Source organism: Bidens hawaiensis, unplaced genomic scaffold (genome assembly GCF_021521415.1).
Source record: "Bidens hawaiensis isolate Kalapana, Puna unplaced genomic scaffold, B.hawaiensis_p1.1 tig00023838_1, whole genome shotgun sequence".
In the NCBI taxonomy this organism is placed as follows: Eukaryota; Viridiplantae; Streptophyta; class Magnoliopsida; order Asterales; family Asteraceae; genus Bidens; species Bidens hawaiensis.
In genome coordinates this window covers 23,967-38,847 of record NW_027493753.1, presented here as the reverse complement: position 1 = coordinate 38,847, position 14,881 = coordinate 23,967, and the positions used below count along the sequence as shown (strand labels likewise).

Below are 14,881 nucleotides of genomic sequence, written 5' to 3'. Positions count from 1 at the left end.
AAGCTGGATCTTCTTCAACACAAGTACATTCAATCCCGACATCTGAAATATTTGAAACCATTGAATCACTAAAATTGAAGGTAGGAAAACTTGAAAGTGACTGTTTCAAAAATCAAAGCATGCTTAATGTATATCAAGCAAGTGATTTAACATATGATGACAGAATCAAAAGCCTTGATCAAGTCTGTTGGATAGTTACAGAATACAGTTAAGATATGTAACTGAGATTGAAGGTTTGAACAAGATGGTTATTGAGGAGAAGGTAAAGAATACCACACTTCAAGTTGAGAATGAGTTCTTGAAAAATCTTGTCTCAACTGGAAACATATGTGGTATTCTAAACAAGATCAAAGAAGAAGACAAGTATAAGGAAGTTCCTCCACCTTTTAACAACAACTACTCACTGAAAGTTGACAAAGAAAAGAGAAATGCATATCTCAACCAGTTTAGAGATGTTTTTCAAGATAAAGAAGAATTCACTGAAAACTACAAGATGGTAGAAGTGAGTAAAGAAGGTGAGTTTGTGTTGAAGGAGGATGTGAAAGAAGAAAAATATGTGGGTATTCAAGTCTCATAAGATGACTTTGATGAGGATTCCTTGGATAGAGATGACTTGAGTGATTCAAGTGATAAAATCTTAGTTGAAAGTGGCAATTCAAGTCCACCAAGCAAATGAGAAGAGAACATATGTCATTTGACATATGTGAAGGATCTAAGATGTCAAAGGTGACTTATAATGCTATGAAGCCACCAAGTAAAGAAATTTTGAAGAAGATCAAGATTAATAACCAGAAGAAGACTAAAGAAACCTTTACAAGTGATCAATTCATTCCTTTGTACCTAGTTTTCTCAAGTCAAGAATTATTTGATATAGGAGAAGTTGAGACAGTAGAAGAATATGAGAGGAGACATTCAAGGCACAAAGGAAGTATGGATGATGTACCAATCAAGATGGATAAAATTTGTTGTGAAAGGAAAAGTTGAGAGGAAAAATATCAAAATTGAAGAGTTTGTACATTTTTCAATGGACTTTAATGGTCTCAAGAACCAAAGGACCATTGGAATTGAACCCCTTAGGCCTAGTGAGAGATTCAAGAAAGGGAAAGCAAGTGAAAGCATGAAAGGAAAGGTTTGGTGTAAGAAGTGTGATGTGTATGGACATCATACTGATTCATGTCAGGAAAGATTCACTTTCAAACCATTTCATGTTCCAGACATTGTCAAATTTGGACAAGACTTAGTCTATATAAATTGAAATATGATGAGTATTTGGGCAAAGGGACGAGGTGTGAAGAAGTGGTTGATAAAGGTGATAACTCTAAAGTTGAATAGAGAAAAGATGAAACTATGATGAGTGAGAAAAAGACAATGGATGCTGATGAAAAGGCAAAGAAGAATGTAGTTCACCAAGTGAGAAGAAAACCTGAACTTGTGATGAGAAAGAACACACAACCGATAAGGATTGTTCCCAACAATGACTCCAAGTCAGTAAAGTCTGATGAGTCTGAGAGGTCACCAAAAGAATGAAAGAAAAGTAAGAAGGCTGTGTTTTCAAAGAAGAAGCCAAGAGAGCTTAATGGTGATGAAAATTTTTTGTTTAAACATGGATATGAACCCCATGGATTCCTACGGAAACCAAGGAATGAAACTGTTACAGCCACTGTAAAGAAAGACTATGTGATTCAAGAATGAAAAAGTATCATTTCATATGGGAAAAGCCCAATTGACAATGTATATGAATCCGATGAGTTTGATACTTGTGAAGTTTTTTATGAAGATCCTAAACCTATTCACAATCCTAATGGAACACTTGACCATGTCACTGATGATTTGCAAGTTGACCCAGCTTGCAGTTCATTATCTAACTGATCATTTTCTTTAATATGTGCAGGGAAAGTCCACACCAATCAATTAAGTATGGTATATGGACAGTGGATGTTCCGGGCACATGACATGTGACAAGAGGTCTCTTGTGAACTATGAAGAAAAATTTAAAGGACCAGTTGGTTTTGGAAGTAATGAGAATAGAGGAAAGACAGTTGGAAAAGGAATTCTAACTAATGGAAAAGTCACTTTTGATAATGTATTTTATGTGGAAGGATTGAAATATAACTTTTTTAGCATCTCTCAAATGTGTGATAAAGGTTATAAGGTTGAGTTTGATGACTCTCAATGCTTTATTCTCAAACCTGACTTTGTGATTCTGTAACGATCCCGACGAAACCCGATATACCCTAACCGGTAGACAATAGTTACGTCATATTTAATGTCGGGTACATGAGTTACCATGGTAATTATACGAGAATACATGGTTCATTGTATTGATTGTGCGTGAATACATAATTCACCGCATTGAATATACGATTAATCGATCGATAATTATTGAAACCCGAACGAATCGAGGGTTCAATTATAGACGATATCTATAATATTTAGTGATGTTACGAAGCATTAATGCTTCGGGATAAGTAAAGTACGGCACATAAAAAGAATTTCGATTTAATGGTACGTCGGTACATTAAACGAAACATTTAATACCAAACCGAGCAAGAGATGATCGATCAAGCCGTAAAAGATGCGCGATAATTAATGATATGATGTTTTAAGTTAATAAATGTCATGGTTTAAGTTTTTAAAGTTTTTAAATCGGTTTTATATAAATTTCATTTTTAAGCCGAAAAACGACCGTTTTAGCCTCGTTTTAAGCCGAATTAAACATTTAACCGAAAAACGAACTGAACCAGATTATCCAAAACATTATCCGGATATCCGAAATCCAAATATGTGGCTAAGAATGAAGAGGTGGGTCCCACCCTACCCCCTCATGCAATCCGATCGGACTCAATGGGTAATACCCCATTTATTTCATTTTTTTTTTCTAAACAACATGGCAACATTTCATCAATTCTCTCCACAACTTCATCCAAAAACCGAGAGTTCTAGCAAGAAAAACAAGGTAATGATCGAGTTATGCACGTGTTCATCTTCGTTTCTTGAGTTTATTTGCAAGAAAATGAGGTTTCAAAGATGAAAACCGATTCTTACATTTTCAAGTGATGTATACGGGTTATACAAGGGATCTTGGTCCAAGAAAGGAGTTAAACGGACCAAAAACGAATTTTTACGGTTAAATCTTTGTTTTTAAAGCAATAACCGAAACTATAGTGTAAGAGGCTTGATCGTGAGTGTAACTTGCTAGGTATTGTGGTATGTTGGTTGTAGGTTCTGTATTTAGTGGTAAATAAGGCGGAAAGACGAGTGTGTAGCTTGTAGTGGCGGAAAACGAAAGTTATATTCGGTTATGTTCGGTTTTGGAGTTTTTGGACAGATTGTGGTGTGTTTAGAGTTGGGTCATGAAATTTTACAGAGATTTTCTATATATGAAAATAAGAGTTCTGTGAATTTTTGGTAATTTTTGGATAAAGGATGAATATTTGGTGAATTTAATGCTCGGTTTTGGCTAAAAATGGTGAAAAATAGTTAAATATCATGAAAAATTCTGGAAAATTGCAGATAAGCTTTTTATATCATGTATAAGTCACACACAAAATTTTAGGTCAGTTGGAGAAGTCTAAGTAGGCTTTTCGGTTAAACGAGTTCTAGGGTTTTCTAGCTCGGTTTTAGTGAAAATGGCATGTAAAAGAAGATTTTGGTTCTGGAAAAATTACAGGGGACTATGTGGATGGCAGGGGACATCCAGGAAAAATTTGGGATTTTTTTAAGATCGTTTGGTATTTACGACATATTTAGTGTTTAAATGGTGTTTAAAAATAGATAAATAAATTTTAAATATAAAAATTAATTCTGGAAATATTTCTATAAATTTCCCCACTATCAAAATGTTATTTGTGCAAAATTTCAAGATCCGAGGTTAAACGGATAATTATTTGTGCTAATTATCAAACTTTTAAAGTTAAACGCGTAAACCGGTGAAGTTCGCTTAAGCGAGCTGACTGGTGTATAAAAACCCTAACAATGAACTATTTTCATATAATTGAGTTAAACAAGTAAAAATGAATCATCCGAAAATAATTCGGATGATTTGGGTATTTTTAACCGATTTAACAGTTTCCGGTACGCCGAATACGGAAACGGGTCCCACGGCCAATCGGGGCGTCTAAACCGAGCTCTAATTTCACATCTTTAATTAAATTATCAGTCAACCACTACTCTCGGGTCGTGTGTGACCAAACTCATTTTTGAAACGTAAAAACGGATAACCGTGCTAGGCACTCAAAACGAGAAAAACGACTAATAGTAGTTGTGACCATGGAACTCTAAACGATATCACAATCTGAGTCCGGAGAAGTGTTTCTGGGTTAACCTTGCCCCCAGAATGGCTACAGTACTGGGTTAACAGTGTCCCCAGATGTACCGGTTGATACGGTTAAAAGGTTATATAAACAATAATTGTATAATAACGATCGTAGGAATCATATTACAGATTGGACGTGTTAATTGATAATGATTGTTGTTACCTGCTTGCATGTGCTAAGGTGAGTTTCACGAGCCCCTTTTTCTGAATTGTTTTCAAATATTTTCCCGGGGCGGAAAGCATGTTACTATTGAAATGTTTAAGTACATACTGAACGCATGGATTTGCGTGTAATTATAATTATTTGATTGTACGGGAATCGTATGGAATGGGTACAGTACTGGGTTAACAGTGGCCCCAGATGTCCCTAGCAGTGTTTCTGGGTTAACTTTGCCCCCGGAATGAGTACAGTACTGGGTTAACCGTGTCCCCAGATGTCCCTAGAAGTGTTTCTGGGTTAACGTTGCCCCCGGAATGGATACAGTACTGGGTTAACAGTGTCCCCAGATAATATTATATTATGATATTGATTTTATCAAGGTTTACTCAAATTGTGAAACTCACCAACTATTCGTAGTTGACCCGTTTTCTCACATGCTTTTCAGGTACAATTAAGATGAAGTGATTGCTTACGTGCTAACTGCTTGATGTGTGTAAGATTTGCGTGCAGGGTGTTAGGAAACATTATAACAAATAGAATTGTGTATCGTATTGTATGATGTGTGTATCACCTAGACGGTAATGAAATACAAGATAATGTAATTTGAAGTATATTAATGTATTCAGTTTTCTTTATAAACAATGTGGTTGATATCAGAGGTGTCTGTTGCATCCCGCTTACGTTTCCGCTGCGGTTGCGGGGTGTTACAGATTCCTCCAGTTATGATTATGATGATGGCTCCAAGAAATGGGAACTTGTATGAATTAAATATGAAATATGCCATTTCAATGGGTGGAACTTGTTTTGTATCAAAGGCCACTGAAAATGAAACCAAATTGTGGCACAAAAAATCTTTGTCATGGCAACCTAAAGAACATGAACAGACTAGTGAAGGGTGAGCATGTAATTGGTTTACCCATAAGAGAGTTCATACTTTATGAGAAATCTATTTCATGTCAGAAGCGTATGCAGCATAAGTCCTCACACAAAACATAGCTCATAAACTCAATTGATCAAGTGCTTGAAATGCTTCACATACGTCTCTTTGGTCGTGTGAGTGTACCAAGTATTGGCAAAAAGAGATATTGTTTGGTGATCATTTATGATTTTTCAAAATATACTTGGGTTTATTTCCTAACTACCAAAGATGAGGCTGCTGAACTAATTAAAAGTTGTGTAACAAGGGTTTGAATCAATTGGATGCAAGGGTGAAGGTAATGAGAAGTGACAATGATGTGGAGTTCAAAAATGGGACAATGGATGAGTTTTGCAATGCACAAGGGATTATTAAACAATTAACTGCGCCTAGAACTCCTAAACAGAATGGGATTGCAGAAAGAAGAAATAGAACACTCATTGAAGCTGCAATGACCATTTTAGCATTTGCTTTCTTGCCTGTTATCTTTTGGGCAGAAGCAATCAATACTGCCTACTATGTTCAGAACAGGGTACTTGTCAACAAAAGTCAAGAAAAGACTCCTTATGAGATTTTGTTTAAAAGAAAGTCCTATATCAAGTTTCTCAAGCCATTTGGTTGCAAATGTTCACTATTGAACACCAAGGATTATCTTAACAAGTTTCAATCAAAATCTTTGGATTGATTCTTTTTGGACATTCAACGCACTCAAAATATTATAGAGTCTATGTGAAAGACCATTAAGTGTGATTGAATCATCTGATGTTGTATTCAATAAAAATCAGTTCAATACCGTTGATGGAGCAGCATGGCTCTTTGATCTTGAGAAGTTGATTAAGTCCTTTAAGATTTATCATAAAGACTTTGATCAAACTTTTTACAAAATAAATGAGCATGAAGAGAATACTCAAAAGAAGATTGATTTGGACAAATTGTGGTCCAAGGTTGCTGGTAAAAGACGTGAATATAGATTGATTAAGGATCCTTCAACTGCTGAAAATGAACAAGATCAAGATCAAGAACAAGGTCATAATCCATGACAAGATCAAGAAATTGGCAATCAAGACAATCAAGAAGTTGAAGATGATCATATCTTGAATGGGGAAGATCCTAGCAACCAACATGAAAGTCAAAGACAAGCTGAAAGAGAAGCAGAGTTTGAAAATTTGTTTCAAAGTTTAAATATTAGAAACAATGATGCTTCCAATTCACAACAGAATAATGAAGAAGCACCCGAATTTCATGATGCAACAACTGATTTGGTCATTGATCAACCTGATCTCAATGACACAAATCTTGATTCAAATATGTCTACTGATGTGATTGTATAATCCTCATATGTTGAAAGAAATTATCCACCTGAGAACATCATTGGAAACATCAATGAAAGAGTAATAAGAAGTATATCTGAATCTGCAAACATATATTTGTACTCCTGCTTTCTATCCCAAGTTGAACCCACGAACATTGTTCAAGCTTTAAAATACAATTGTTGGGTAGAAGCAATGCAAGAGAAGTTGGCTCAATTCAGAGATCTGCAAGTGTGGGAACTTGTAGATAAGCCAAGAAACAGATATGCCATTGGAACCAAGTGGGTTTTCAGGAACAAGAGGGGTGAAAGAGGAATTGTGATTAAGAACTAAGCAACACTTGTTACATTGGGATGCTTTTAAGAAGAAGGGATTTGATGAAGAATTTGCTCCAGTTGCAAGACTAGAAGAAATAAGACTTGTTGCATCTGGGGCTTAGCTCCCAAAATCTGAAGAATGGTCACCTCATCTAAACCAACCACCATCCAGTCAACCAAAGAATTGGAAAAATCTTTGACTTATGATGCAGTTCGTATGGGAATACTGAAAGACACTGGAAGGAAAACAGTCACCCGAGAACCCGAACAAAATCCAACCAGTCTGAATCGAAAACTGGACGAACTCAAGCGAAAGTGGAATGGATACCCTTGAGGACAGTTCAAAAAGGAACTTTGGAGCTGGAAGGATGTTTGTTGCTAATGCTAGTGGACCCAGAGGAAGAGTCAGACGCCCTCATGCAACAAGTGTGGCGAAAATCATGCTGGTTATTGTTGGAGATGTAACCGATGCAACCGGTTTGGGCACGTAACTCGTTACGCCAGGATCATACCATCCGGTTCAGAAACACAAAATCCCGGATATTTCGAATGCGGTGTTACGGGGCAATATAGGAAGTATTGTCCTAAATTCAATGGTCAAAATACCAAGGGCAATGCAGCGAGTCAGAAAGTAAATAAATCATTAATATGATTAGTTGACCGCTGAAATTTAAAATATATGTTAAAACACTGGAGACAACGTATAAAAATAGTTTAGGAAGGCTTGAATTGCGAAAACTGAGAAATAAGTAAACGAAAGCCAGTACAGGACCAGTACAAGACTCGAAAACTGAGAAAAAAGTAAACGAAAGCCAATCCATACTGTCAGAAATTTGATTTCTTTCAAAGTCTGACAAAAATTATTAAAAACGAGATCCGATTGATTATCTAAAACTCGAAATATGTTAAACCGATTAAACAAGATTAGTTAGTTATAACCAACCCTTCATCTCCTCCCCCCCACCCCCCTTGGTCGGCCCACCCTCCACATCATCACCTCTACCACTCCTTATATGATTACACACATGTTAGAACCTTCCAAATAGGAATAAAGAATACAATCGTAAAGTATTGATTTGGCTTGTTGTGTGGGCAACATAATAGTAGGTTGATATCTGGATTTTTAAGTCATATTATAATGTTTGTTCATATAAGAAATGATAAGCTTGATTAGTGACATTAATAATAAACTTAAGATATGAATCAGAAGCTTGAAGTTGATTTAAATGTGTTTTGTGAAACTAAGTGAACAAATATGGAAATTAGAGATGAATTATGTGTTATGATGTATATTTAGTTCATTGGATTATTGGTGTGAACTTACTTTCCTTATTTTACTTGTTGGTAACTTTAACGGTCGAAAAATAGGCTTTTAAACGTGAACCGACATGACAATTATGGACTGTTTTAGAACTGCCCCTAAAGTTGTAAAATACTCATACATAACATAAGTTAATATATAAGAGGAGGACAAGATAACAAAAGTTGGTCCTAAATGGTTCGTGTCGCGAAAACCGACAAGAAAACGTCAAAAAGTTTCTATTTTAAGAAAATATTAACGAAAATGAAAAATAACATATTTTTGTAAAATAACTTCTAAAACTTAACTAACATATATGTAACAAGTGTTTTTCAAGAATTAAAAGTTATATTTTATACAAAAAGTAGAACAGTTCGTTTTCAAACGCGAAACCGACAAAACTAACAAGATTCATAAATTTATTAAACCTTTCCAGCAACTGAAAATTTAATATTTTATTATATTATATATTTACTTTATTTATTAATTTAGTTATTAAGAAGATAGTTAACGAGACCCGAACTAAATGAACTCGTTAAATAAATAGGAAATCACTTACTTATGTGCTCGTGTGGAAATTAGACTAGGGCTAACAACTTAAAGATTTTTATAAACGAAAACTTAAACCAAGTTTTATTAACAAAACATCTACTAATATTGGACACGTAATTTTTGGAACGAACAACTTCAACCGTGAGTTTCTCTATCGACCCCTCATTTTCGAAATGTTGTTTATGTGTTTTGGGGGAAAAGCATATTATTTCTACATATTTTATTGAAATTTTTATAAAACATTTTATTTTACTAACCATGTAAAAAGTGGGATAAGTCAACAATTGGTTAAATAACTGTTAACTGAATAAATAAGGGAACATAAATATTGGTAGATCTATAGGGGTGACGCCCCACATTTCTAATTGCGTTGGGTTAAATATGGGAATATTTTGAGTATGGTAGGTATCGAGTTATCAATTTTGATAGTCATACACTTGTTGTGTTCCTTGCTAGTCTACAACAGTATGATGTGTTTAAAAGATAGAATGTTTCGTTTTTATGGCACGGTCGATTATTGAGGATTTTGAAAAATATAATTACCATGTTAAAAGAACGGTAGGAAAAGATTACTACCGTTGCTTATGGTAATGGATGATAAAAGAATGGTCGTTGAACCATTCTATGGTGAAAATTATATGTACTCGTATACCCTATTTTTCGATAAATTGATATTGTTATGACGAGTTGAATGGAAACTTCGTTTGCCTTATTTTTAACTATAATATATATATATATATATATATATATATATATATATATATATATATATATATATATAATTTTCAGTAAAGAGAACTCACCAACATTCGTGTTGATGTTTGTTTTAATAAACCTTTTCAAGTAAGTGATGGCTTCGAATGGACAAGGAAAAGAGAGCATTGGTTGTGTGTTTGAAAATTATAGGGAACAGGATTTTTAATAAACCATGCGGTAGCACGGCTACAACTCTGATGATGTAATGGATATTTATTAAAACTTTTATTAATAAATATTCTTCCTCTATTATTATTGGCTATCGGCATCTGTCACGACCCGAATGACTTAAGTAAAAGTCTTTCGCTGTCTTAATTAAGATTTTTTGGGTGGGAAATTTTTTCTACACCAAGGGCTTCAGCTTCTAATTATGATAATGTTCCATAAGTTGATTATCATGATACGTCTGATGTTATTTCCATTTCATTGAATAATGGTCATTTTGTTGATTCTTCTTCAGTTCCTTTTCCTGAAAGTCATGAGGTTATTCCCACCATTATCAGGTGGAAGAACTTGAATATTAGTTTTAAATTGTGTTTGTATCATGGCATAAAACAAAATAAATTTACCAAAAACTTCCGATTTTTTTAGAAAATAAATCCATGTCATATGAGTGCAATCATCGACTAAGAGGACGAAAAATGAAAATTTTGTCCTCCAATAATTTTTGTCAGACCCCATAAATCAGAATGAATAAGGGAAAATGTTAAACTAACTCTCGTATTATTAGGCTTAAAATTATGTCTATGGCCTTTGGCCAAGACACAAGTTTCACAACTTAAATCTTCATTAAAAGGAAATAATTTTGGAAATAAAATATGTAAATAACCGATAGATGGGTGTCCCAATCTTCTATGCCATAACCAAGCTTCTCTATTAGTAGTTCCATTAGCAAATAACACACTACCAAGTTTGATTACTTTAACCTTAAACTTTCAATTTTAGCAGTGTTTTCACCGTACATTTTTTAAAAATGGCAAACTTTTATGCTATGGCTTCTCAAAATATGATCATGCAATAGATGCTAACCTTAGATGTTGAGATTGGGTCTTATACCAAATGCCCGAGACTCATGAAGCTGAGTGATTTTTCAAAGTGGGAACCAAGGTTTCGTGCACATTTGGGATTAGTTCATCCTGATTGTACTCGTAGCCTAGATAATGTGCATACTCCTCCAATGCTCGGTGATCCTACTACAAATTATACCGAGAACCCATTTTAAACTTACATGGTTGAAGAAAAAGCAAGCTTTGGAAATTGAGACAAGGGCTTACTCAACCTTGACAATGGCATTACCCGAAAATATCTTTCATCAGGTTGCAAGTATTAAAATTTGTGTTGCATTGTTTCAACACCTAAGGATGAGAAGTATGGAAAATACCCAAGAAAGAAAGAAAGTAACGCTCAAGTTTTAATTCAGAAACTTTTATTTGTTGAAAGGGGAAACTGTTGAATAAATGTTAACAAGGTTTTGTCATTTAATTGCTGAAATGGAAAATTTGATGATGGAACCGAGTCAATGTGATCAGATTAACAACGTGAACAATGATTTACCAAGTTCATATTCTACCTTTCTGCTAGTACTGAAAGACAATTGTTTCTTCAAAAATGATAATCTTACTGCCATGGATTTTATGCAAAAGACTGCAGAAAGAGAATATGACTTTAGGTGTTAAAATTTCATCAAAGAATAATAAAGACCGTACCTTGTATTGTGGATCACTTCCCATGAGTATCAATTATGTTCCAAACACTACTTCTATTCACAAAACTGTCAAGAGATTCCACAAGGTGGAGATCCCATTCTTATTGTATGCTTTATGGCATCTGGATCTAGTAATTCATCTGTTGGGTCAAGTTCTCAGATTCCAATACCACCACAAGTAAAGAAGTTAATACAAAAAAAATGAAAATGACTTGCCAGCTTTGAAAAAGAGGGTTGGATTTGATAAGTTGAAGGTCCGATGCTTCGACTGTCAAGAATTTGGTCACTTTGCAAAGGAGTGTGACAAACCGAAGAAATAATATATTCGGGACACTGGACTCAAGATAGAAGTTCAAGAAATAATTATAATCCTGAGTCAAAAGAGAAGACTTCTGGGGGTGACAAGCTTTGATTGTTGCTGATGGCATTGATTGGAATCAAAGACTACTAGGTAACTCATCTAATAGTAATCAAGCAAATTTGGTTATGTTTGATACAGTTGAGAAATTTGAGGATTCTAGGGGTGACAGATTGACTGAAGAAAGTGATGAATCAAAGACTGAGACTGATTATTATATTTCAAGCCATGAGCCACAAGATTCTTTTGCATATATGGCCAAAACCAAAGAGGTTAGTTATAACTATTCTACTCATGTGTTAATTGAATCTGTTAAAGTAATTCCATAAGTTGTGAATGAAACTTTGATTTCACAATGCTCTCAATGTGATGAAAGCAAGTCAAAACTTGAATCGATTCAACATAACAGTGAGACATCGGTGAAAGATTTAGCAATGGTTCGTAATAACAATATACAAGCCATAGATCTTGAACAAAAGTCTAAAGTTAAAAAATTAAGGCTTTGGCTAATAGTAATTATGATCTCAAAGCCGAAGTTTTAGGCATGTTAGTTATAATTGATCTATAGTTTTAGGAAATTTTGAAATCTTGAACTAAGATTTCTAAACTCGAAAATGAGGTTCTTGAGTTGAAAAAAAATTTAGAGAAATTTATAAATTCCTCATTGTTGTTAAATGAGATAATTGAAGTAACTGGTAAACAAAAAAGGAACTAAAAATGGTTTCGGTTTTGTTGAAGTTCCTTCGCTATTTCAAAATGATTATACAAACAATCTATTTACAAGAGAACATGCAAATTTTGATATTGATAGTCTATTAACTGTTGATACTCCTATAATTGTCGAAAAGATAATAAAAAATAAGAAACCTAAGTAAACTAAACAAGAAAAACCAGTTTCTAAAAAGTCAACTCTTGAAACTCATATTCGAAGTGATAAAGTATTTTCTGAATCTGTTGATGGAGTTGTGATTGAGGATGTGTTTGAACCTAAAGTGGTACACAAAGAACAGAATATTCCTCGTTTTAATCATACTCTTTGTGAACTGCATGAGTTTGAAAAAGTGGTTATGGTTCAAAAATATCAAATGTGAGTGAAAAGAAAGCAGAATAACCAATCATTTCTGATGAAGATTTAATGAGATTCATTACTCCTAGTAAGGTTAAAGTTAAAACTAGGAGGGCTTACAAGTTGAAGGGAGTAGCTAAAGTATTTGATGAAAAAGATATTCCTTTACACTTGATTAAAACTGAATTGATTGAAAGTGTTTTTTAAAATGAGACGTCAAGCTTGAATGAATTTGAAAAAGCTTTTGAAAAATCTAAGTTGATTAACAAGAAAAATTCTAAGACAAAAGTAAAAAATCATGTAAAATTTGGGGAACCCGTGGAAGTTGTAAGTTCAACTAGAACAGATTCTCTTCAATGTTTTTATATTTATTCTAATCTTCAATTTTACAAAAATAAATGTAATAATCAACTGGATATTTCCAAAGTAACTGTTGCATCTTTTCAGTCGAGGTTTCACGTAATGTTGTTGATATACCACACACCTTTGTGGATACGAGAACTTTCTTCTCATGTGGTGAATGTGGTCACATTGCATGACAATGTGGATCTAGGGTTAAAATGACAGAAAAACTTTTAACCAAGGAACAACCACCTAAGGTACCATTGGTTAAGCAAAACTTTAAAAACAACCACCTCAAGTTAAGCTTGATGATACTAACATTATGTTTCATGATTTTAATGCACGAAAGGTGGTTCATGTTAATGTAAACGAGTCTAATGTAAAACACAAGTCTTTTGACTTTGTTAAACTGATTTGTAATAACAAGGATTCAAATGTGATTAAGGATGCTTATTTTAAAACAATGTCTAGGAAACCTATGACTTATTCTTAAATGCATCAATCACAAGTGAAACCTATTATTATCGTTCATGAAAAAGAATCAAAAGAGGAAAACAAGACTGAGGCCTGGGCAGCCTTTTTGAACTAATCATTTACCTTGATGTGCAGAGTACATGCAAGACTATTTCATGAAATAAATGGATTATGGATTGTGGATGCTCTTGACACATTACTTTCAACCTTGACCTTCTTTCAAATGTTAAAAGCATTATATGTAGGGTTTGCTGGTAATAATGGTGGAATGATAACGAAATAGGGAGAAGTCTCAAATGGTTGTATTAAATTTGAGCATGTTAATTATTATGATAAAGTGGATCACAATCTGTTGAGCGTGTCACATATTCGTGACAAGAAGTCCACTTTATTCGCAAACAAGAAATCTGTTATCCTTGGACCGGGTTTCGTAATTCGAGAAGATATGATTGTCATGCGATATCCTCGATCGAATGGTTCTTATGTACTTGATATGAGTTCTAACGTATCTTCTACTTCTATTGTAACGTGTTTGTACTAGAAAGAAACTGAGAAAGACACAATCTTATGGCATAAAAGGATGGGTCACGTTCACATTTGTAAGTTGAACCGACTGACTGCAAATAATTTGGTGGACGGTGTTTCGCTGAAGCATTTCAAGATGACCGATCATTGTGTTGCATGTAAGAAAGGCAAACAGAAGAAGAAGTCACATCCGTTGAAGTATATTAATTCCATTGATACCCCTTTGGAACATCTTCATATGGATTTGTTCGGTCCAGTGAATCGTTCGAGTATTCCTGGAGATTTGTATTGCCTAGTCGTTGTGAACAACTATTCACGATTGTCGTGGGTGTTATTTACGAGTAGTAAGGATCAGACACTAGTTTTCGTACGGAATTTGTCACTAAGATCAAATAATTTTCAAACATAAAGTGAGACATATTCGAAGTGATAATGGCACGAAGTTCAAGAATAATGTTTTAGAATTTTTCCCTATTCAAAAGATAATTCATAGGAAATACAGTGCTCCGTATGTGCCACAACAGAATGGTGTAGCTGAGTGAAAGAACAGAATATTGATTGAAGCGGCGAGAAAAATGTTGGCAGATTCTAAGCTTCCCGTCCAATTCCAGAATGAAGCTGTGAACACTACTTGCTATACTTTGAGTCGTGTTATGATTTATAAAAAGCTCAATAAAACGAGTTATAAGTTGCTTAATAATCGTAAGCCTATCATTCAGTTTCAATCGTAAGCCTAACCTTCGTAAGCTCAAGAAAAAGAGTTATGAGTTTCTTAGCCAATGTTG

The 14,881-nt window shown here is 34.2% G+C and overlaps 1 protein-coding gene across 1 annotated transcript; it reads left to right on the top strand.

The window, feature by feature from the left end:
* The first annotated feature begins 7,338 nt into the window (after window positions 1-7,338).
* LOC143568213 (uncharacterized) lies at window positions 7,339-14,505 on the top strand. Its single transcript, XM_077054421.1, has 4 exons — window positions 7,339-7,505; window positions 13,707-13,825; window positions 13,910-14,001; window positions 14,113-14,505. Exons 1-4 carry the CDS (start codon window positions 7,339-7,341, stop codon window positions 14,503-14,505), a joined length of 771 nt encoding a protein of 256 aa, XP_076910536.1.
* Window positions 14,506-14,881: the final 376 nt, after the last annotated feature.

Excerpts from the sequence above, each read along its gene's own strand:
- LOC143568213 (XM_077054421.1), top strand. The coding sequence starts at position 7,339 with ATGGATACCCTTGAGGACAGTTCAAAAAGGAACTTTGGAGCTGGAAGG. Across the intron at positions 7,506-13,706 it reads GATGCAACCGGTTTGGGCAC|AGTACATGCAAGACTATTTC; the intron begins GTAACTCGTTAC and ends CTTGATGTGCAG. Across the intron at positions 14,002-14,112 it reads TTATCCTTGGACCGGGTTTC|AAAGAAACTGAGAAAGACAC; the intron begins GTAATTCGAGAA and ends TGTTTGTACTAG.